Source organism: Podarcis pityusensis (assembly GCF_964106645.2).
Source record: "Podarcis pityusensis genome assembly, chromosome: 5".
Taxonomy (NCBI): Eukaryota; Metazoa; Chordata; class Lepidosauria; order Squamata; family Lacertidae; genus Podarcis; species Podarcis pityusensis.
The window spans coordinates 56,182,911-56,205,670 of record NC_138032.1 but is presented as its reverse complement, the minus strand read 5'-3'; the positions used below and the strand labels follow the sequence as shown (position 1 = coordinate 56,205,670).

At 44.3% G+C, this 22,760-nt stretch overlaps 1 protein-coding gene across 3 annotated transcripts in view; it reads right to left on the bottom strand.

Annotated features, from left to right (window-relative positions):
• The window catches only part of LHPP (phospholysine phosphohistidine inorganic pyrophosphate phosphatase), a 113,523-nt gene that overhangs the window by 5,576 nt on the left and 85,187 nt on the right, over positions 1–22,760 (bottom strand). The window contains exon 7 of one of the 3 annotated variants that reach the window (XM_081005325.1): positions 7,951–8,060. The exons of the other annotated variants lie outside the window; for them this stretch is intronic. Coding sequence (XP_080861451.1) covers positions 7,967–8,060 — 94 coding nt within the window. The 3' untranslated portion in view covers positions 7,951–7,966. Of the gene's footprint in view, positions 1–7,950; positions 8,061–22,760 lie in introns of those variants that run through there. 3 annotated transcript variants of the gene reach the window in all.

Genomic DNA, 22,760 nt, shown 5'->3' with positions numbered 1-22,760 from the left:
GACTCTGGGGTTGCGGCGCTCATCTCGCTTTATTGGCCGAGGGAGCTGGCGTACAGCTTCCAGGTCATGTGGCCAGCATGACTAAGCCGCTTCTGGCGAACCAGAGCAGCGCACGGAAACGCCATTTACCTTCCCCCCGGAGTGGTACCTATTGATCTACTTGCACTCTGATGTGCTTTCGAACTGCTAGGTTGGCAGGAGCAGGGACCGAGCAAAGGGAACTCACCCCATCACGGGGATTCGAACCGCGACCTTCTGATTGGCAAGCTCTAGGCTCTGTGGTTTAACCCACAGTGCCACCCGCGTCCCTTCACAAGTACTTGCACATAAATCCACAAGTACTTGCACATAAATTTCTTATTTTTTCATACTCTCCTCTCCCCCGTATAAATGCCCAGGTTTTACTCACTCACTCCAAGTTGGAGTCAAGGTAAGAACCCCACTGTTCAAATGTGTAAATACACGGACATCTCCTAACATTACTGGTTTGTTGGATGTCCCTGCACTTTTGATCTGTATAAAGGTTGGGAGCAGACAGGTAAAAACAATAAAGACAGAATGCTACCAAAAGAAGGGCAGATGTATGCTGCAACAAGAGTGCATGCAATGGCTAATGATAGCTAGCTTTTTTGGCTGTCATGTTGATGAAGGCCCCAGAGAGCATTAATAATAATAATAATAATAATAATAATAATAATAATAAATTTTATTAGCATTAAAAGCTGATGAAAACACAGCTACTGCAGCGATAAAGGCCATATAAATAGGAATTTATTTATGCATGGAGGGCCTGGGCCTGGGTGGATCCATGTGTGTGTTAACTAGAATCTGTTAAAATCCTGGTGCATTCAAGCTACTCTTGGCGGATTTGTTATTACATTCACGTGCCTACAGAGTACATTAACACACCACATAGATGCAGTTTATGCTGGATAGACTATGCAGCTGGAAAGCACCCTTAACTGCACAGTTTCTCCCACAAACCACCAGAAGAGCAACGTAATTTATTTCCTTCATAAATAGAGAAAGCGAAGAAATGTCAGGAAACTGCAGTCTCAAGCTCTCTTTTTCTCTTGCCATCTCCCTCCACACCCCTGGGCAAGGCAGCATGCTCACATGTAGAAGAGCCGACCAAAGACAGTAGGCTTTAAGTTAAGAGACCCATGAGAGGCTTTCCTTTCTCCTGTTAAGACATACAGAGCGGATCAAGCTTCCCTCTTCCTTCAGCCTGACTTCGGCAAGACACATCCCTGCAACTCCATCTGAATCTTTCACCACACACCCGGCGACTTGAACGAGGTGGGTTGGGCTTTGAGCCACTGCACATGTGTGCTGAAGAGGGCTCTGGGAAGGGCTGGCACGAAGCCTAGTGGAGAGTATTGACTTATAACCATGTTCCAGCTCCTTTGTTGTGGCTTCCAGTTGACAGAGGACTTTTAACAACATGGCTAAATCGTTAAGAATCTGGCTCTGGTGCATCCCTGATGAACATTAAAACGTTAATAATGTTGAGATAAAGATCACTGGGGAAGGTTTCTTGCTCAACTTGCTTGTATATAAAATAAAAATGTGAAGTGTAGCATGATTTTTTTTTTTTAAAAAAAAAGTCATTCTGTTGTTTGGGAGCCCAGCCAGTTTCCTGTAGCAATTGAGAACCTCAGTTATCCCAAAGCTGTCCCATGTGCTCTAGAGTAAATACACATAACTTCGCAGGGTGAGAGCAAGGTAAACAGCAAACTATCTGGTTCCTATCCTCCTGTCACATGTTAGTGCCTTTATTACTAAGGCTGCAGTCCTATGCATACTTTGGAATAAGTCCCATTGAACTCTGTGGAGCTTACTTCTGAGTAAACATGCACAGGACGAGGCTGTCCATCACGCTACTTGACTATATTTAAGTTTCAAGTCTTTTTGTCTTTTCAATGTCTGTATGTCTCCCAAGATCTGGTTGTGCATTTTAAAGAAAGAAAGAAAAGAAATAAGGTGCAATACAAAGTAAAGTAAAGACAAACTGTATTTGTGGAAATAAGTCCTTGAAGAGTTATTTATAAAACGGCAGGGTTGGCAAACATGCATGCATTTGTGCACATAGAGAGAAGGGAGGGTGGAGCCTTGCCCCAAGTATTCCATTCCTGATAATGCTCATGAGCAGCCAAGGAAGGAACTTTACATATAAAAGGCTGGGACAAGAATCAGGTCACAAGGAAAGAAAGAAAAACTTTAAAGGAACCAGCATTGAGAAAGCAGTAATTAGTTAATTAATAGTTAAGTGATCAAACATTAATCGTTATGTGATTAAACATTAATAATTTTATAGTCAATAGATTTCCAAATGCTTAGGAAGTTGTTTCTAGGATACTTCTTCTAGCCTTAAAGGGTAACATAGTCCGCCTTTCGGGAGGGAATAATTATTGTTGAAACTAATATTCAAATGGAATCCCTAGCAGATTTTACAGATTTCAATCTTCTGTTTACATACATTATGTGCAATAATTGTCAGAGACCCAAGTCCCTGGGCAGGGCTTTAAAGGTACATGAGGCTGCCACCTTGCTGAATAGTTAAATAGTTAAATAGAATAGCTAAATAGTTTTGTGTCTGCTCAGTGACTCCCTGGGAACCACATACAATGCAAAGTGGGAATTTCTTAAGCCATGTGTATTTGATTGTATTTCTTTATCATGCATCTCTACATCAGTGTAAATTTCATAGACCTTAGATCTGAGCAGATGCACATAGAACAAGATGGGGGGGGGTAGAGGATTAAATGATGTGCTTGCGCATGCACAGATGTGCATGGTGCATGCTTCATATGCATAAATAAAAATATTAATAATATTAATTGGTTTTAAAAAGGGTTTTAGACAATGACATGTTGCTGTTAGCCACAAGAATTGCCATTTGTTAGCTTTTGCATGGTTCTATAACCAGGAGTCCCATGCTTTCTCTACTGGCATGCTAATGTTATATATTGCTTATGGACCTGGTAGCTTCCAAATTACAGAGAAAAGCTGTTTAGTCCATTCATCCATTTTGACAGGAGAAGCTTTTGCCAGCTGCTTAGGCCAACCTTCCAAATGTGCATTTCAGAGAAGAAGATCAGAAAGTCTGCCTAGCTGGAATGAAACAAGGAAGGCTATAATACCATCTAATAGGCTTTGTCTACCCTTTGGGATGATTCCTGAAATCTGTCACTTCATCTTAAGCAACAAATTATTTGCGTTTAGGGATACAATTTTCTTATTTATTGATTTTCTCCCATTTGCCGATTCTTTTTGGTTTCTAAATCCTCTTCATACTATTAATCTAATTTGAATATGAGATACAGTTGGGGGTAGAGATGTTGAAAACACATAAATGATAAAATCAATACACTACAGTTAAATGGGACTCTGGGCTTTGGGTGTGAATGTAAAGATGCTGGTGGAAATCAAAGTGTTCCCATGCTGAGTTGGCTGGGAAGACTGTAATCAGAGGATTTGTATGTCTTACATATGGGTGCACTGAGCATTGCTGTTCTTTGTGTATAGCACAGCTGTTTTCAATAAAACTGCATCTCCATTATCCCCCTCTAACGGCAAATGTTCAAATGTCAACCCCTCTTGCCAGTTTACTGAAAAAAACAGGGAAATAGATTGTCACTGTGTTGTTAAAATTCAAGGGTAATATCCCTCTGTCTTCTTAGTTTTATTAACAATGAACAAGATTATTCCTGCCTTCGCCATGTGACCCTATTCAGACAGAAACAATTCAAGAACACCAAAGAGGAACTTTCCCAGTAGGTACACAGAAAGTATATACTTTGAAGCTTCCAGGCCTAATGCCAAACAAGCAGCACCTTAAATATACCTACAGAATTAACAGATAACAGACAAAGGACACAAACAACTCACTGGACTTTAAAAAAGTTAATTTCTAGTTCTTTGCCAAGCTAGCTAGAATGCTGTAGAATTTCCAGTTCGCATTGTGGATCATAACAACCAGACTGCAGGTATGTGCATTAAAACTGCTAATGGGATGAAGATGGGGATAGAAAAGGAAGACTGTTTTGGTCATTTCATTCTGGGATACATACAATGGAGGCTGGCCCACTAGGACAAGTAGGGCACTGTCCCACCAACCTCAGACTCTAACTTACAGACCTGTGGAAAGGATAGCAAAAATATGTAGTTTGTATAGTACATTGAACATTCAAAAGCATAATAGTAATGCCACCACCACCACCACCATCATCAAATGCTGATTTGACAACCGTATCCAATCATATGGCAATCATTTGGGATTTGATGCTGGATAAAAGGGTCAACCTGGCATGGATTACAGAAACCTTTCTGGATGAATCAGGGGTCCCCACTCTGACTCAGTTATGCCATCACTTTTCTTCTGTGTAGTATCAATGGGAGACTAAAAGGGGTGTGTATGTGGTTGCTTTTAAATAGAGACCAGGCTTGGCGATATTAATACACAAATATTCTGAAAACACACACTTAAAAATAGGAGAGTTTCTCTCAAGGGTGCAAACATATTAGGGTGGCTGTTGTCATACACACACACAAACAAATGCCAAAAAGAGAGATCTGGACTGAATAATTCAGACCAGCATTACCACACATCAGAAAATCCTAGTTTTAATCTCACCTCTGCCATGAACGCTCTAGGTGGCCATTCTGGTTCATCTGCAATATGAAGGATCATAATACTGACTTTCCCTGTGAGGAGCACAACTAGAAAATGAACGTGAAACCCATGAAAACTTGAACTTGCTATACAAGTATTAAGCACAGTAATGATGAAGTTTGTTGCAACAAAGTATTCCAGCAGAAGGCTCTGAACTAACAGAAATTAAACAATTGAGATGTTCTGATTTATCACCCACACTTTCATTGCTTAAAAACCTTTCAGAAATAAGAGGTTAAAAATGTAAGATTTGAAAAATTGAACTTGATTTTATTACTGTGGCTGGAGGATCACACAACTTTGGCAATCTTATTATACTGCCATGTAGACACAGAATCCCCTTTCTTTCTTTTTTCTTTGCTAATGAGGAGGAATGATAGGCCAGTAAAATTCTTCCACCCTTGCCCTCCCTTCTGCTGGTTCTCTCTCTGACCTCTTCCTCTCCTCCTTTTCATTTTTTTTAATTATAGGGCTGACTCCTGTGCATACCCAAGCTGTGCTGAGCACTTTCTTCAGTTGATCCCATTTTACACACTTCTAATGTTGCAGTAAAATTTAACTACTGACACTTCGCCACTGATGAGGATGAGATAATATGATGCCATTGCTCACTAGACAGAAAAGCTGTTCATCCAAAGACAGGTCAAGAGGAGGGTAAATATCAAAGGCCCAAAAGACAGAACGAAGCATCCAGCTGCCCATCAAATTTAAGAGAACTGGGTATCTAAATTCCCGTTCGTCAGTTTGAAACACTTCATTTAAAATGCGTTGGCATATAAGTTTCAGTGCCAATAGCCAAAGGAAAAGTAAGACTGCAAAAATCTCATAGTTGTAGAATTACTTTTGACTTACAAAAGAAATTTGGCCTGGATGCATTATCCTCACAGATGATTTGCCGGACAGGTACAGCTGAAATCATACTCAATAGCTGGGATTTGGGAAGGGAAGGGGTAGAAAGATGTAGTTCTGGTCAGCAGGACTAGCGGGTCACCAGCAGGGGTGTCTTTAGCAGATGCGGTGCTGGGGTGCAAATATCCGGCCAGTGCCCCCAAATTACCATGGACGGGGGGGGGGGGGGCAAAGCTGCACACTGCCAGCTATCGGGGAGGGCGCAACTCTCCCCATGCCACTGCGGGAGAGCAATCCCTGCAGAGTCTTGGAAGGGAAGCTGCACCCCGCCAACCATATGGCTGGCAGGTCCACAGCTTCCCTCCCGAGCCTCCACAGGAGGAGAGCAGCTTTTCTCTCAAGCCTCCGCAGGAGGAGAGCGCAGCTTCCCTCCCAAGCCTCCTTGGGAGGAGAGCAATCCCCACAGAGGCTTGGGAAGGAAGCTGCACACCTGCCAGCCATATGGTTGGCGGGGTGTAGCTGGCGGGCATGCAAGAAAAGGGGAGGCCACCGACAAAGCCGTGCAGCTCCCTCACTCGCTGGGGCACCCCTGAGAGGCCAGTGCACTGGTGCAAAGCACTACTAAGCCCTATGGGAAAGATGGCTCTGGTCACCAGGTACAGTCTACTTTGGACAGGGTATCCATCACTCCTGGAGGATTAGCAGGTCCATAGCAGGCCCTGGAACAGCTCTGCTCCTGGCCGGTCAGGAGTGCAGTTTGCCCAACTGTGCCTGTTCCTGGGGAAAGGGGAATCTGGCCGCAACTGCACATGCCGTAATAACACGGAAATTGTTCAGGAACTTCAGCTGGACCCAAATGTGGCAGTCAGAGTTTGAGCTAGAGCCCTGCCTCCCTTTCTGCACATTACCTCCATTGCTATTTCATCCGCAGTAGCTTCCAGTTTGTTCCTGAGCCCAGTTCCTGTCTTTGAAATGCCCTCCCCAGGAAGGTTTAACTAGTGCCAACCTTGATGTCATCTTGGCAAAGGTGTTTTTATTTGCTCAGGCTTTTCACCACCTGGTGCAATCCAGGTTTGCTTACCCATTCTGCTGAATGATACAGTTTGTTTTTAGCTGCTTGTTCTGCTAGGTTTTGTTTTTGTTTCTAAATCTGTTCTTTTTATAATTTTACCATATATTGTTGTGGGAGTTTTTAATGAAGGTATCATAAAAAAATACTCTAAACAAATGAACAAACACATGCAAAGTGCTGGTTATTATCTTGACCAGGCTGCTTGAAGGGACTGCTTCTCTCAAATGACCCTACCCATCCACTCAAGTCTTGAGTAAGCTGTGCTCTGTGCCCAACCACCATCAGAGGCATGATTGACATGGCCTCTGTTGTGAGGTTGCTCCCTCTTCCGTGATATTTAGATACAAGGCTAAAATACTATTACTTCAGTCTGTTTATAGTCTTGTCTGACTCTTAAATTGACTGTGCATTATCTGCTGTGTCCTTTGGTTAACTTTCTGCAGTTTCTAGTTCACTGTGTGAACTGTTTTATAGTGATGTTACTTCTAGCCACCCTGAACATATCATTACAGGCTGGACACGAAGGACATAAATATTATAGTAAATTAAAGTGATAAAATAAATATATCGGCATAAAAACAGGCAGTGCCTCTGTAGGCCCTGTCTCCATTTTAAAGACTGAAGCAGCGCTTGTGGGCAGCATTGCATGAGTTTAGTGTTTGACATTTGGGATACTTGGGATGCCTCTGCAGGGCTGGACAAAGCCTGGAAAAGGAGCTGGCATTTCTGCTATCTATTTGTCTCTATGTGTGTGTCCATAGTTGAGGTGAGGGTCAATAAGAAATGACATATCCTTCATAGTTTAAATGACAGACGTTGTAGCCGTAATAGGAAAAAGCCCCATGGGGAAATGATGGATTAAGAAGGCAAGCTTAACATTCCACACTAGAAAAAGTTCTCAAATTTTATTTGTTTTATCCATTATTAAGGGACTTCTAAACAAATAAAACCTGGCTTCAGTCTAACCTGTCAAAATATATGCTTCGGTTATTAGGCTTTTGCTCAACGGAGCACTCTTATTTCAGAAACACTGGAAGATCAAAGAGCTGAATCAAGGAAAACCCACTGCTCTCTTCCACATCATTTACTATGAGCATGGTACATGAGGATTTGCTTATTGCAACAAGTGCCTAACCTGGACTTGCAATAATTTTTCTTGCATGCTCATCTACAGCAGATACATATAAACTGTAGTGCTGAAAGCATCAGTAAGGCAGGATATTCGCTTGAAAAAAAATAACACAATTGAAAGTTACAAGTGTTATGCCTTTCCATACTACAGGTTTCCAGAAGGAAGCTACACAAACAATGGGTGACTTCCAATTGTGCCCATCTGAGAGCAAAACAGACTTACACTTACACAACAGGACTCAACTTCCCTCTCTGCCCCTGTAGCCCTCAACATGCCCGTCATATCTGCTTGGGAGTGTTGGGGGACCCTCTGGAGCAGATGGGGGCAGGGGTCTATAGGGGAGGGGGAAGAGAAAGGGAAAATATGCTTGCACAATGTTGGCTACCACCCAATATGTGAGGTTATATTTCAATGGTTGGTCATCTGGATCTAACACTGTTATGTGAAATCTTCTTTTACATGGGCATCCTTTTTAGATGGGCTCTGCATTGCCTTTTGGACCTGGATGGTGGAATTCAGCTTCGACACAGGTGCTGTTAGCATACCAGGCTGATTATATACACGCTCTCAGGCAGGGCTCTTAGTACATTTTGCAGCAAGAGTAATCTAGGTGAACAGAAAAAGGGAGTGGTCACCAAGCAGTAGCAGTCCTTTGCTGTGGCAGTAGTGGAGGGGGGGAACAAGCAGGCAGAAAAAGGCAGTCTGTCTTGCCAGGAAGTGCCTATAAGCTAAAGAAATACATCTTCCAAAGGGTAATAAAGCTTTTATATTTGCAGCTACGGAACTCAAGTGTTTAACAGAGTGGGACAGATGCTGTCAGCTGTAGCTAAATTCTACACAGCTGAACAGAGACTGCAGACCATCAGGGTGCTGGCTAAGCTCTTGGTTCTCTGGTTCACTGCTTGGCTTCATCCCCAAATGGATTAAAACTAGGGATGTGCTGCTGATCATTACCAGTTAAGGATTTTTACAAGGGCTATAATAGGCATGCGCAACATTTTCAGCATTTAGGGTCTATATGAGAAATGTACCCAGGTGCTAGGAGACACCTGATCATTCATGTATTTGATTGTGATACAGCTTTCATCTGATTTTTAAAAAAACAATGGCAAGTGTCAATTGAGAGTTGGTGTATCTTTAGCACTTTCTTTAAAAAGAGAGAATCTTTGCATGTTTGCCTTTACTTTGAAACTGCAACCGACAAATATGCAAAAGCGTATGAGTTAGTTTTTAAGAAACTTTTCTCTGAGCCCATCCCTGTACTCAAAGCTGTCTATCCTAAGGTTGCAAAGTCCATGATATGAAGGCGTTTAAGCAGCATGTTTCCAAATGCATTTTATTTTCCAAATCTGCTCAGGGAGTCCATGGAATAATTTAAGATTAGACGCTCAGCCATCCTTGGCTCTTAGTTCTACATTCAGAATACTGAAGGGTTTCTGGAAGGCAATTAAGTGCCTCCCCTCGTCCAGCTTGCAGCTTTAGTCATGGTGATTAGTAACTCACATGCTGGAATTGCAATCTGCACTGTGAGCACAGCATGTTGCAAAGTAAACTAAACCAAAATACAGAGTGACATATAATGAGATTAGAGAGATGAAAAACTCCAAGTATGTTTGTGATAATTAAAATTATAATCATAGCAACATGCCATAATATTTAAATAGTTCCTGTATGATATGGAAAACCATGGTAAAAGCAATTACATGGAAACACAGAGTATGGGTAGTTGATGGAAACAAATGAAAAATCTGATTTTTTCCTAACGCTCTTCCCAAGTACCAGCACCGCCATAGTCAATATGCATCGTTAACATAAGAAGAGCCTGCTGAATCAGGCCAATGGCCCATCTAGTCCAGCATCCTGATCTCACAGTGGTCACCCAGATGCCTGTGAGAAGCATGCAAGAAGGACCTGAGTGCATCAACACTCTCCCCTCCCAGGGTTTCCCGCAACTGGCATTCAGAGGCATACTGCCCCAACAGTGGAGACAGAACATAGACCTCATGGATAGTGGTCACTCATAGCCTTATCCTTCACGAACCTATCTAAACTTCTTTTCAGGCTGTCCAAGTTGGCAGCCATCACTGCCTCTTGTGGGAGTGAATTCCATAGTTTAACTATATGTTTTGTGAGCAGGTACTTTCTTTTGTCTGCCCTGAGTCTCCCGACATTCAACTTCTTTAAATGTCCCTGAGTTAGAGTGTTGTGATGAGAAAGGGAGAGAAACCTTTCTCTATCGGCTTTGTCAATGCCATGTATCATTTTATATACGTACCTCCATTGTATACCTCTCTCATTGTATACCGTATTTTTCGCACCATTGGACGCACCGGACCATAGGACGCACCGGATCATAGGAGGGGGAGAACAGGGAAAAAATTTTTTTTCTTGTTCTCTCCCTCTAAAACAAGGTGCGTTCAAGGTACCTATTTTTTTGGGGGGGGGGAATAAAGAAAAAAAATTCCCTCCCCAGGCACGGGGCAGGCGCGGGGGAAGCCCGAGCTTCCCCCGACCCCAGCCCCCAGAACAGCCTGCTATCCGCAAGCCTAGGGAACCGAGCCGGTCTCCCCAGGCTTGTGGAGAGGTGCGCGAAGCCCGGACGCGCTCTTCAGTGCGCACCAGGCTTCGGAATGCAGGCAGCTCCGCGCCACCCTCCCGAGCCCCGCGCGGCTTCACGCCGGGATCGGGAGGGTGGCGCGGAGCTGCAGGAAGCCCTGGGGCGCAGGCAGCTCCGCGCCACCCTCCGGAGCCCCGCGCGGCTTCGCGCGGGGGTCTGGAGGATGACGCGGAGCTGCAAAAAGCCCTGGAGCTCAGGCAGCTCCGCGCTACCCTCTGGAGCCCCGCGCAGCTTCGCGCGGGGGTCTGGAGGGTGACGCGGAGCTGCAAAAAGCCCTGGAGCGCAGGCAGCTCCGCGCCACCCTCCGGAGCCCCGCGCGGCTTCGCGCCGGGATCGGGAGGGTGGCGCGGAGCTGCAGGAAGCCCTGGGGCGCAGGCAGCTCCGCGCCACCCTCCGGAGCCCCGCGCGGCTTCGCGCGGGGGTCTGGAGGGTGGCGCGGAGCTGCAAAAAGCCCTGGAGCGCAGGCAGCTCCGCGCCACCCTCCGGAGCCCCGCGCAGCTTCGCGCGGGGGTCTGGAGGATGGCGCGGAGCTGCAAAAAGCCCTGGAGCTCAGGCAGCTCCGCGCTACCCTCTGGAGCCCCGCGCAGCTTCGCGCCGGGATCCGGAGGGTGGCGCGGAGCTGCAGGAAGCCCTGGGGCGCAGGCAGCTCCGCGCCACCCTCCGGAGCCCCGCGCGACTTCGCGCGGGGGTCTGGAGGGTGGCGCGGAGCTGCAAAAAGCCCTGGGGCGCAGGCAGCTCCGCGCCACCCTCCGGAGCCCCACGCGGCTTCGCGCCGGGATCGGGAGGGTGGCGCGGAGCTGCAGGAAGCCCTGGGGCGCAGGCAGCTCCGCGCCACCCTCCGGAGCCCCGCGCGGCTTCGCGCGGGGGTCTGGAGGGTGGCGCGGAGCTGCAAAAAGCCCTGGAGCGCAGGCAGCTCCGCGCCACCCTCCGGAGCCCGCGCCACCCTCCGGAGCCCCACGCGGCTTCGCGCCGGGATCGGGAGGGTGGCGCGGAGCTGCAGGAAGCCCTGGGGCGCAGGCAGCTCCGCGCCACCCTCCGGAGCCCCGCGCGGCTTCGCGCGGGGGTCTGGAGGGTGGCGCGGAGCTGCAAAAAGCCCTGGAGCGCAGGCAGCTCCGCGCCACCCTCCGGAGCCCCGCGCAGCTTCGCGCCGGGATCGGGAGGGTGGCGCGGAGCTGCAGGAAGCCCTGGGGCGCAGGCAGCTCCGCGCCACCCTCCGGAGCCCCGCGCGGCTTCGCGCGGGGGTCTGGAGGGTGGCGCGGAGCTGCAGGAAGCCCTGGGGCGCAGGCAGCTCCGCGCCACCCTCCGGAGCCCCGCGCGGCTTCGCGCGGGGGTCTGGAGGGTGGCGCGGAGCTGCAAAAAGCCCTGGAGCGCAGGCAGCTCCGCGCCACCCTCCGGAGCTCCGCGCAGCTTCGCGCCGGGATCGGGAGGGTGGCGCGGAGCTGCAGGAAGCCCTGGGGCGCAGGCAGCTCCGCGCCACCCTCCGGAGCCCCGCGCGGCTTCGCGCGGGGGTCTGGAGGGTGGCGCGGAGCTGCAAAAAGCCCGGGAAAGCCTGCATTCGGTCCATAGGACGCACACACATTTCCCCTTCATTTTTGGAGGGGGAAAAGTGCGTCCTATAGAGCGAAAAATACGGTACCTTTTCTCTAAATGGAAAAAGCTCCAACGCAACCTTTCTTCATAAGGGAGTTGTTTCATCCCCTTGAGGGCATTTAAAAAATACACATATCACAAACTGATTTGAAATTGCAGAAAATTGGGGCAGGGGGACAGAAACTGGGAGAAAATGACATTAGCAAATTTGTCTATTCCGGCCTGGAATATAGAGTACAGTGGTACCTCTGGTTACGTGCTTAATTCATTCCGGAGGTCTGTTCTTAACCTGAAACTGTTCTTAACCTGAAGCACCACTTTAGCTAATAGGGCTTCCTGCTGCTGCCACGCCGCCGGAGCCCGATTTCTGTTCTCATCCTGAAGCAAAGTTCTTAACCCGAGGTATTATTTCTGAGTTAGCGGAGTCTGTAACCTGAAGTGTATGTAACCTGAAGCATATGTAACCCGAGGTACCACTGTAAACTAAAATGCCCTTCACTATATTAAGTTTTGTGTCATATGGAATACGTTTGATTCTCATAACAAGAAATAAAAAGATCAACAACTCTATAGCTCCAGGAATGACAGGAGAATAATTTTTTAAAAAACTTTGGATGAAAAGGGATTTGGCCTAAGACAACAAGCAGTTCTTTTAAAAGAGTAATTTAGAGATGACATTGACCAGACCAATGCAACAAAAATGGATTAATGTATATGTTCCATACATGTACTCTTAAGGCATTCTAATTCTAAAAAAATCTCCAGATGACTTCCCCCACATCCCCCACTAGTGCATTTTACAAAGAACTGTTCATTCCCATGACAAACAACTTTCAAGCTGCCCACTGCCCTGATTCCTTACAAATTACAGAGCTAAATCATCCAGCCCCATTTTTATGTAATCAGCTCTAAAAACTCTGCAGAGGGCACAATCACGGGCATCTTCTAAGGAGGCCTATGTCAAACCTAGTGAAGTTGGATGAAGCTCTGAGTAAAGAAAAATGCCGTATCTCTTGGGCCCTGCTCTGCTGTAAAACCTAACAAAATATTGTTTCAGCTTCCAAAAATATAGACTTTGAAACCCACACACCACGCAAATGTTTAAACCCCCGTGGTTTGCTGCAGTAGCAGCAGTAGCCATGCACATGGCTTTCTACAATGTCTAAGCTCATAGAAACCCTCTCAGTTTTAAAACAGTGGTGCATAGGATTTCCCTCCCATCATTTTTTAAATATTTAAAAGCAGCTGCAGGAAGCTTTAATCTAGAGCAGAAGAAGGGGACCTTTTCTCCTTGGGTCATTTCCCCCAAGCAGTTTTAGCCTCAAGCCGGGGGGAGGGGGGCATGAAGACCTGCATATCCCCTCCCCCAGGATATTTGAGGAAACAATATCGAGCAGAGAAATGGTCGGCATGCATACATGAATGCCTCTAAAAACATTCCCAGAATGCCCCCGAACTTCACACCTCTAGACTATACTTGGAGTTTCCTAAACTAATTATGGACTGACAACCTTTACTGCCCGAGTATTAATTCAATGTTGAACTGGACACAGATTCTCTTTGCCACCCAGAGGAAAAAGTTGTTCTATCTATCAACAGAATGGAAAGATTGATGCATTCCAGATCTCGGCCTTTGCTGGAAAATTATCCAGGTGAAGTGCCAAGGTTGTAGCAAATTAGGGAGATATGTATGCAAACCAAAGCACATTTTCCTTTAAGATCAGGTGGGAGACAGTTTAGTTCTCACTGAGTTACCAATTGCATTTAATTTTATTTCACACCTCTGATGCACTCCACCACCAATTTCAGGCTTAGCCAATAAATATAATTATAAAATCCTACTGCAGGGCTAGCCAATGTAGTGCCTTACAAAATGCTTTGGATTCTAACTCACATCAGCCCAGCCAGCATGGCCAACGGCAATGGGTGAAGAGAGCTGTATGCCACAAGATCTAGAGGGCAAGATCTAGAGTTTGCCAGCCCTGCCCTACACTCTCTCCTCTGAATCTGGACATAGGTTACTGGGTGAGTCTTAAGAAATGCAGCACTCACTTCTGTAAACTGTGCAAACTGGCTCACCGAGTGAGGGTCAAACTACAAGCGACATTATTCCCATGGCCAACCTGGCCACTTTTATTTCCAGTTGCTGATGTTAACCTTCAAAGCAGGCATCAGGACACCTAGGTCCACGGGTCAAATAGGGCCATTGGAACCTCTCTAGGGCTCACCCCTCATCATCCCTGCTCTGCATCCTCCTCAAGTGCCTTTGCCTTGCTGGAATGTATTCTTAAAAGTGGTATAACATCTCTTATGGATTTGTATAGATGAAAGCTCCAGTTCCAGCTTGAAGTGGTATAGTTTAGACACAGGTCTGTTATATCAGTGGAAAGACCAACTTACCACATTGGAAATGGGGACAGAGAAGTCCAATGCCTTATTTTCACAACAGAGAATTTACAAAAGCAAACAAGCCATAAAGGAGAACAGCTCTCACACCTAACTTTACAAATTCAGCAAGGAGATTAAAATTCGGAAGAAACATACTTTACAAAAGACCATGGAAGACCATTTGACTTGCCGCGAAGTGTAGCGAGTTCTTTTGACCGGCCCCACATGGGGTGAATGAAATTTTTCATCCAGTTAGGAGAAAGCTGCAACATCAATTCCCATTCCACACATTTTCCCATCCATGTATGTCCAATAAGCGTAAAGAAGGCTGCCCGTTGTGGTAATTGCCTGGGTGATATGGGTACTTAATATGCCAGTGCTGCATTATCTGTCAGGGCTTGCCGACAACTAGCACGGGAATTCAAGCAACCCATTCAAGCAACCCAAATCATTCTGAGTAAATCTAATGGAGATGTCCCAATCTGGCATCTCAAGCAGTCCATTTATCACTCCTTGTGTCACTTATCCCTTATTATTCCTGGGCTGATCTTTACAGGTGTGTAGTGAAAATGCACAAAGAGCAGCGCAGGAACAAGGATGGAGAAATGACATGTGATACCAACGATAATAAGGAAAAACAAAGCATTACAAGGAGCAATGTTGCAGATTATTCTAAGGGAAAGGCTGACAAAAAGATGAGTCTATAAGCAAGGACAACCCCACTGTCTGTGCAGTGCCGTCTCTACTTTCCCTCCAGCAAGACTAAATGCGAGGAATGGAATGAGAGCATGCAGGATAGCCATCTATTCAGATGACTATGCGAGTTCCTAGTTGAGATTTTTGACATAACCTGTCAGTGTTAAAGTTCTCTTCTACTCTTCCCTCAAATTCCGAGTTCAGGGGATTTATGGGTTAGCAGTGTAGGTGTAGGTGATAAAAAGTGGATGTCATGAGAGCCAAGAAAGCTTGCAAAACAATAGACCTGACTGATGAAATCTGGGTGGGTGTGAAGGCAAGGAATGTTTTCCTGAGGAAGAGAGAAAGTAGGTATGCAAGGCCACTGAAAACAATGCCCCGTTGGTGCCAAAAGGTCCAATACCAGCCTTGTACCGGTGGAGAAAATTCCAGGTGGAAAAACCACACAGCAGTCTTTGGCATGGCAAAACCTGTGCCTTTGTCACAGCTGTCACAGAAGTCAGTAAGTTCAGGCAGTTAATGGATTCTGTCAGCCAGCAAACAGAAACTGTGAGTCACTGGGCAACATCCATCAACTAACCCTTTGGAAGCTCAGCATCATAAATTAAACAGAAGGTAAGAGAAGATTTGACCGTTACAATGTTAACAGAGATAGAAGCTGCCTTGAAACATTCTGCATGAGCCAGAATTCAGAGGTGGAACCTTTTCTGGAACAAGCAAAGTCTGGACTATGGCCCTTGAGGAATGCACTTTGTTACAATGCACAATTTTGTATTTGGTTAACTGCACCAAATCCATCCACAATAGGGTTCCTGGTTCTGGTCTGCTTCCAAAGCTAATCCTTCTCCAAGTAGACTCACTTAAGTTAATGGACATGACTTACCTAGGCCTGTTAATTTTAATAGGTTTACTCTGAGTAGAATTTAGTTGTCTACAATCCAAAGGCTGCATTACCTCCCCTACATAGCACGGCGTTTTTACAGAAAATAGGACAGAGCAAGGCGACTGTGACTCACTTGCTATGTATGCAGTGCTATTTTAGCTGTTACCAAGTGGACTGTTTGTCCTATTGCCTCTAAAGGTGATCCACTGAATTGGGCTAACAGATGGGAGATGTCCAGAGTGATATAAACTGGCTACAGTACAAAGAATAAGCAACACATCCAATTACTCCTCTAATGTCTTGATACGGTCCTCTGGTTATCTCTAGACTAATCAAGGAATAGGAAGAACAAGCAGAGAATTAGGCTGAATAATTTCTCATACCTTGTTTTGTTAAATGCAATTTTAAATTTTATTTATTTTGCTTCCTTTCTTCTCCAAACTCTTTAATTACTTAAATTGGACAGTGAGCTCACCAGGAAACAGGAATGTGCATGGGTTCTGGGTTTATTGGAGGGTGTGTGTGTGCAGGTTTGACCTATCTTTAATTAAATACAGTAGACTATAAATAAAACAATACTGAAGTGGAGAGAGTGCATTAATTTGCTTTGTAAAACACAATTGGTTTTGACATCACATGGAAGATAGGGCAAGCTTGTTTTCTGCAGCTCCAGATGGTAGGACCTGAACCAATGGATTCAAATGACAAGAATTCCAACTAAACTTTATGAAGACCTTTCTGAAAAGCTGTTTGACAGTGGAACAGACTATATTGGAAGGTGGTGGACTCTCCTTCATTGGAGGTTTCTCAACAGGTTGAATGGCCATCTGTCATGGATTCTGTAAATGTGATTGTCTTCCAACTCTACAACTCTTATTATCTGATTCTATGGATTTCTTATGAGTTTGGGAACCAGAGTGGCAAGGATGTTGTTCTTAAACTGACCTGTTCTTGAATTATACCATTTAAAGCAGACCATATTGCGGGTAATTCCTGACATTTCTCTTAATCATATGAAAAGCAGGAGCAGGGCATTTGCTGCAGAAAGGGCAAGTGGTTGTTGATAGGGGTACTTGTTGAAACTTGGGGTACCTTCCAGTCCTATAATTCTATGATTCATGGTACAGAGCTGCAGCACTTATTTCTTCCCCAATTTTTTCCATTAAAAACACACACAAAGAACTGAACAAATTTGGTAAACGGGTATATAATATCCAGACAATTTAAATGGCTTAAAACAATAATTCAAGATATATAACAAGAGGACTTCCGGGGAGGAATGACGGCAGACTAGTTATTGACGGTCAGCAAAGATAATTATGTGGTGACTAAAGATAAAGATATATATATTGCTTACTAAAACTTTCTTTTGAGTTAAGAGAGGTCAGGGATCAACCTCACCTGCTCGGAAGAAGGCATTCATCACAACAGAGACAAGGAAGTTTTTGGTTGCGGAGGAATATCTTGAGCAAGTTACCTTTATTGGGCCCATGCACCTCCTTCTTTTAATTATTTTTCAGACTAGAAGCAAGTACAAATTGGATTTTTTATCTGCCAGTTAATTAGCACTCAGAAAACATGGACTGCTGGAGGACAAAAAAGCACCAATTAATAGGCTAAAAATAAACCAAAAGGCTTATCTCAATTACTGGTAACTACAAAATATTGCATTATCCTAGAGGCTCAAGGCATGTTAAAGCTCCCTCTCCCTCTCCCTCTGCCTTTCTCTCTGTACACTCTGAAGCACTCTGAAGCACCTGCTATATGATGCCTTTATCCCATTAGGGCCTAAAGGTGAAGTCAGCAGATCCACTCCTTGTTGTTGAGTTTAAAACCACTCATTTGGGAAAGGGACAGTTCTGAATCGCTCAGTTCTGTAAACTAGACTAGCTTTACTGCAATTCTTCGAAAACTCAAATTGGTTACTGTGATGTGAAGCACAAAGGTGAACTGTTAAGAACCCACTAGTAGGAAGATAGGAAGCTGCCTTATACCAAGTCTGACCATTGGCCCATTTAGGATTCAGGATTGCCTACAGCAGGGATGAGGAACCTGCAGCCCTTCTGATGTTGCTGGATTACATCTCCCATCATCCCTGGTCATGGACTATGCTGGTTAGAGCCAATGAGAGTTGGAGTCCAACAACTTCGGAAGGGCCATAGATACTCTACCTCATTCTACACTGACTGGTAGTGGCTCTCCAGGATTTCAGACAGCTGTTTCTCCCAGTCCCACCTTGAAATACAGAGATTGAATCTGGAACTTTCTGCATGCAAAGTTGATGCTCTGACTTACAGCCCATCTTAAAGTCAGATTGGTCTCCGATGTAAGGCCAGGCCAGAAATTTGTTGTTATTAATTTGCATTAATTTCACATTTTTGTGCTAGTGTTTCGTTGCTCTCCATTTCGGAGCTATTCTGGGCTCACCTCTTAAAGAGGGAATACACAACAAGACCCTTCTGAAAAATCTGTCTTATTTTCTTGAACAACTTGCCATCAACTGCAAATATTCATTCGCCACTACTTTCTCTCTCATTTCTAGGTCATTAGTGCATTTTAAAGAAGGAACAGATCCTTGGAGAATCCCACTATTTAGTTATTTCCACTGTACAGACTGCCCATTTATGCTTACCATCTGTTGCCTAATCTCTTAACCAGCTGCTAATCCACTAAAGGGCATTTCCTTTGATGCCAGGGCAATTTCTCATTTTTAGAGAGTCTTTGATGAGGGCCCTTGTCAAAGACTGTATCAACTCTATCTCCATTATCCACATGTTTGTGACATCCTTCAGTGAGATGTGCAAGGCATGGCTTCCCTTTCCAAAATCTTTGCTGACTCTGTCTTAATATACAGTGTTTATCCTTGCAGTTAATCAGTCTGTTTGCAAATACAATTCCAGCTTATTGGTCCAACATAATACTGATAGAAAGTAAATAGGAAGCAGCATGGCCCAAACTGTACTTGGTCTAGCTTTGGTACATGTTCCTCTCCCCCCACCCCCGGCATTTGTCAGTGATTTATTTTGACCTTTTGGCAGGGTGTGTGTGTGTGTCTGGATAATAAACTATTTGCTATCTGACAGGCAGAAATTCAACAAATGGATATTTTCTAAGTCTGTACTTATACTACCATACTAGCATATTATTACCAATAGTGTAAGTCAACAGTCAATAGTGTGATACTGGATTTCTGACTCACACAAGAAACATCCCTTGTATGTCCTTTGTTTATTAACAACAGTAGTAAACCTCTCTCTTCAACTTCAAAACAGGTGTACTGGTGTGCTATGCAATTTTGTTGTGTGGCCCACTTGTAAAGCAAACATGGAATTCTTCTTTTTTAATAATCCAAACACTTATGTTTAGATCTCTCAATTCAGCACCTCTGAGAATGCCTGAAATCGTTCATTTTGTGTGTGTGTGTGTGTGTGTGTGTGTGTGTGTATCACACAAAAGGGAAAGTATATAAGGCATTGATTGTGAAAAGAGAAATCATGTGAAATCTGCAGCTGGCCTTCCAACATTTGCATTTCTGTCCAGACCACATCGTTTGGTTAAATCGCTAACCTGAAAATGAGGGGTTTCAGTGGAAATGCTGGCAGATCCTAAACTTTTGTGGCACAGGAACCCTCAAGGCCATTTTGAACTAAGGTCAGGTTTGGAAGGAAAATGAAAGTCAGGGGTGGCTAGACACAAATATAACATTACAGGCTCCCCTCAGCCCTGCCTAGCATCTACTGTTGTATACAATAACAGCTAGTAAGGTTGATAGTAGCCTTTAGTGGTGAATAGTTCTGGAATTTGGCCTACAAACATACTAGCTTCTGCTTTTCCATCAACAGCTCATGTTTGTCTGAAATGCTCCATCCCAGTTCACATCTTCCTCTTGCTTAATGCACAGGGTGATACCTGCCTGAGCCTTAGAAACTCCTTGGGTCTGCTCTTTCCCACCACAGCATTTTCTTCTTGAAAACTAAATGGGCTTATGTACGTCATTGTCAAACTACAGTAAGACCCATACTGACGTTGCCACAAGGTAGGGGGAGAACAGGTAGGGGGAAATCAAGTCTGTTTCTGACAAATCAAGGCAATGCTGAATCTGGGAACAGATTTGTTCATTCCACACCCCCCCAGTAGTGTACTCACAGGCATTATTTTGCCTAATGCAAAGGTGGAAACATTTTGGCAAGTGCGCCACACACTAAATTAGGCTGGGCTCCTATGTACACGTAGCTTACAGAGCAACCGCCCCCTTGAGCACAATGGGCCTTACTTCTGAAAAAAATATGCTTAGAAATGCACTGTTAGTGTGTGTGCTACAGTACACCTTACTTTGGGATGGTTTTTATTTCTAGTATACTGAATGGAGGACCAGTCTGTAGCGTAAAGCTGGAAAGGAGAATATACCTGACTATGATAAACAGACCCATGGAGCACTTTGCTTCTGTCAAGGTGTGCCACCAAACCCCTGCTACCTGTGTCACAAGTTATAGTCTTCTGTCCTACTCCTTGCAGGTAAAAAATAACATATGTAGGCCTACCAGATAGTGACTGAAAACCCTTCTCTACCTTGGCAGTTCCAGACAGACATCAAAACAAGGTGGGCCTTCGCTTGTGACAAAGTTCAGGCTTGGTGGCATTAATTGTTCAGCTTGACCAAGACAATCAACCAAACCACTCAAGCTAACCGAGCGGGGGGGCAAGGGAGAGACATTTTGAGTAGATAGGAAACTGTAGCCTTACAGATAACCCGCAAGAGGGGAAAGATTAAGTGTTCATAAAAGTGTCTCTCTCCAAAAGCTTTATTCAAAGCATCTCTCTTCAGAGGGTTAAATGGCTTCTGCAGGGTCAAATTCTTTACTTCTTTCATTGACTTCTATTGACTATTGCCCTTATTTTCCATTATTAAAATGAAATCTTCATTGAAAACACTTGGCCTTGGAACATGAAATCAAACAATTTGAGCTGGCTCCCAGACAACCTCAGACTGCTGATATTGTAAAGTAACCATTGGCAAAGCGCAGAACTGAAAGAATGAGAATAATGAACTCATTCAGAACAGCCGAGTAGGTCAAAAAGAGTTAGAACGTGTAAGGAGACTTGCAAACCCGAGAAAGCTGCTGGGAAGCAATACTTTGAGCACAGATATGAAGGGTGTAAATGTGTAGTAACCCTGGGGACGTCAGTGCAGTGGGGCTGTAATGAAGCCAGACTAAACAGAGGCCAGGATCTGGCCTAAGTATGGATTAGAACATTTAAAAATGTTGAAGTGGAATGAAATAATGGCACAGTCCCTATAAAAAGAAGAAAATAATGGGAATCAGCAGGAATTCAGTTGTTTCTTTAGATGCAGGATAAATAAACAATTCTGTTATTAAGCAACCTTGACAGAGAAAGACACAATTATCAACTGAATCAGTCTCTCTGATTAGCAGTTATAGAGGAGGAAAGCCTTGGGGTAATATTACACACACACACACACACACACACAAACTGACTTCACCATTGCTTCTTACAAATCCTTCTCACATAAATTAACTGGCCTCCAGATTTCAATGTCTCAATGTGCACTTGACAAAGGCGTATTACTTATAGAGATCTGCACAGCAACTGACTGTAACATTTTCTTATTTGGAATCAGGCAGAGAGCCACATGACTGTGGACTCACTAAAGCTATTCCATTACTAAACTATTCTTGCCTGTTAAAAGTTGTCGTATAGAATGTGCAGACTGGACAAACCATTATATTCTTCATCTGGGAATGGGCTGTTCTTCTGAATGCATGGACTGCTTCCAAGTAGCTGATGTAGCTTGTGGAGCATATGCTAGGTAGATTTCAATCTCAGTAGGACACAGAACTGTGTGTATTCTGAACTACTGAGTGTGAAATTGTGTGTGTGTGTGTGTGTGTGTGTGTGTGTGTATACACAGAGACTGCCAGGTTACTTGGAGAGTTAGCTAGATGAAAGAGTAGGGATGTAGGTGTTTAACAGACAAAAAAATGGTGTCGAGACCCTTATCTTACATGAATCTGGCTTACTGCCTTTTGGATACTATAACTAGGACACCATTTTGTGATCATACAATTTTTTAAGAGTCTCAAAATGGACCGCATATAAGCATTGTCAGCCAGCCACCTGCTTATCAATTGTTTTCTATTTTGCTTCATTATTTCTTGATTATTTTACATGTCCTTAAATGAGGCTTGAGAGTTTCCAAGTTTGACCAATCCAGGGCCAGGTTTATGGGAACGTGAAGAAAGCATGCAAGTGTGATTTACAAGTCCCCTTTCCTATTACACAAAATCTTGCAAAAGATTTTAAGCATACCTAATAATGTTTTTCTTCCCTATCCCTCTGTTTTGTTTTGTTTTTAAAACCTGCAGTTGAAAAGCACAGGTCCTAAAAAGGGAGACTGCTGTGTTGTGTTTTGTTTTTTAAATCAGATGGCAATGATGAATACAACATGAAAACATTTAATAGTTCTCATTAAAGGCATTGGTGGAGAAAAGACTTGATTAATGAACAGTACGCCATGGTTATAAATAAGCTGCACTTTGCTTGTAACACAGCTGGTCAAGAAAATTAATGTTTTGTTTTCCGTAACCTTTGTACTCTCCCTTCCTCTGCTACTATGGCAAAGCTTAATACATATTAAGTCGATCTTTCTCAGAAACAGACAACACAACCTTGCCCAGATTTCAGATAGAAAGAAAGCAGACAACAAGAATTCATAGGCATTTGTTTTTGCCAAAGTTGAAAGCCACATCCTCTCTGTGTACTAGTGCATCTCTCCATTTCAGAAATTAACTTACTGCCCAGATTTCTTTGTGTCAGCAAAGCACCTTCTGCAAAATA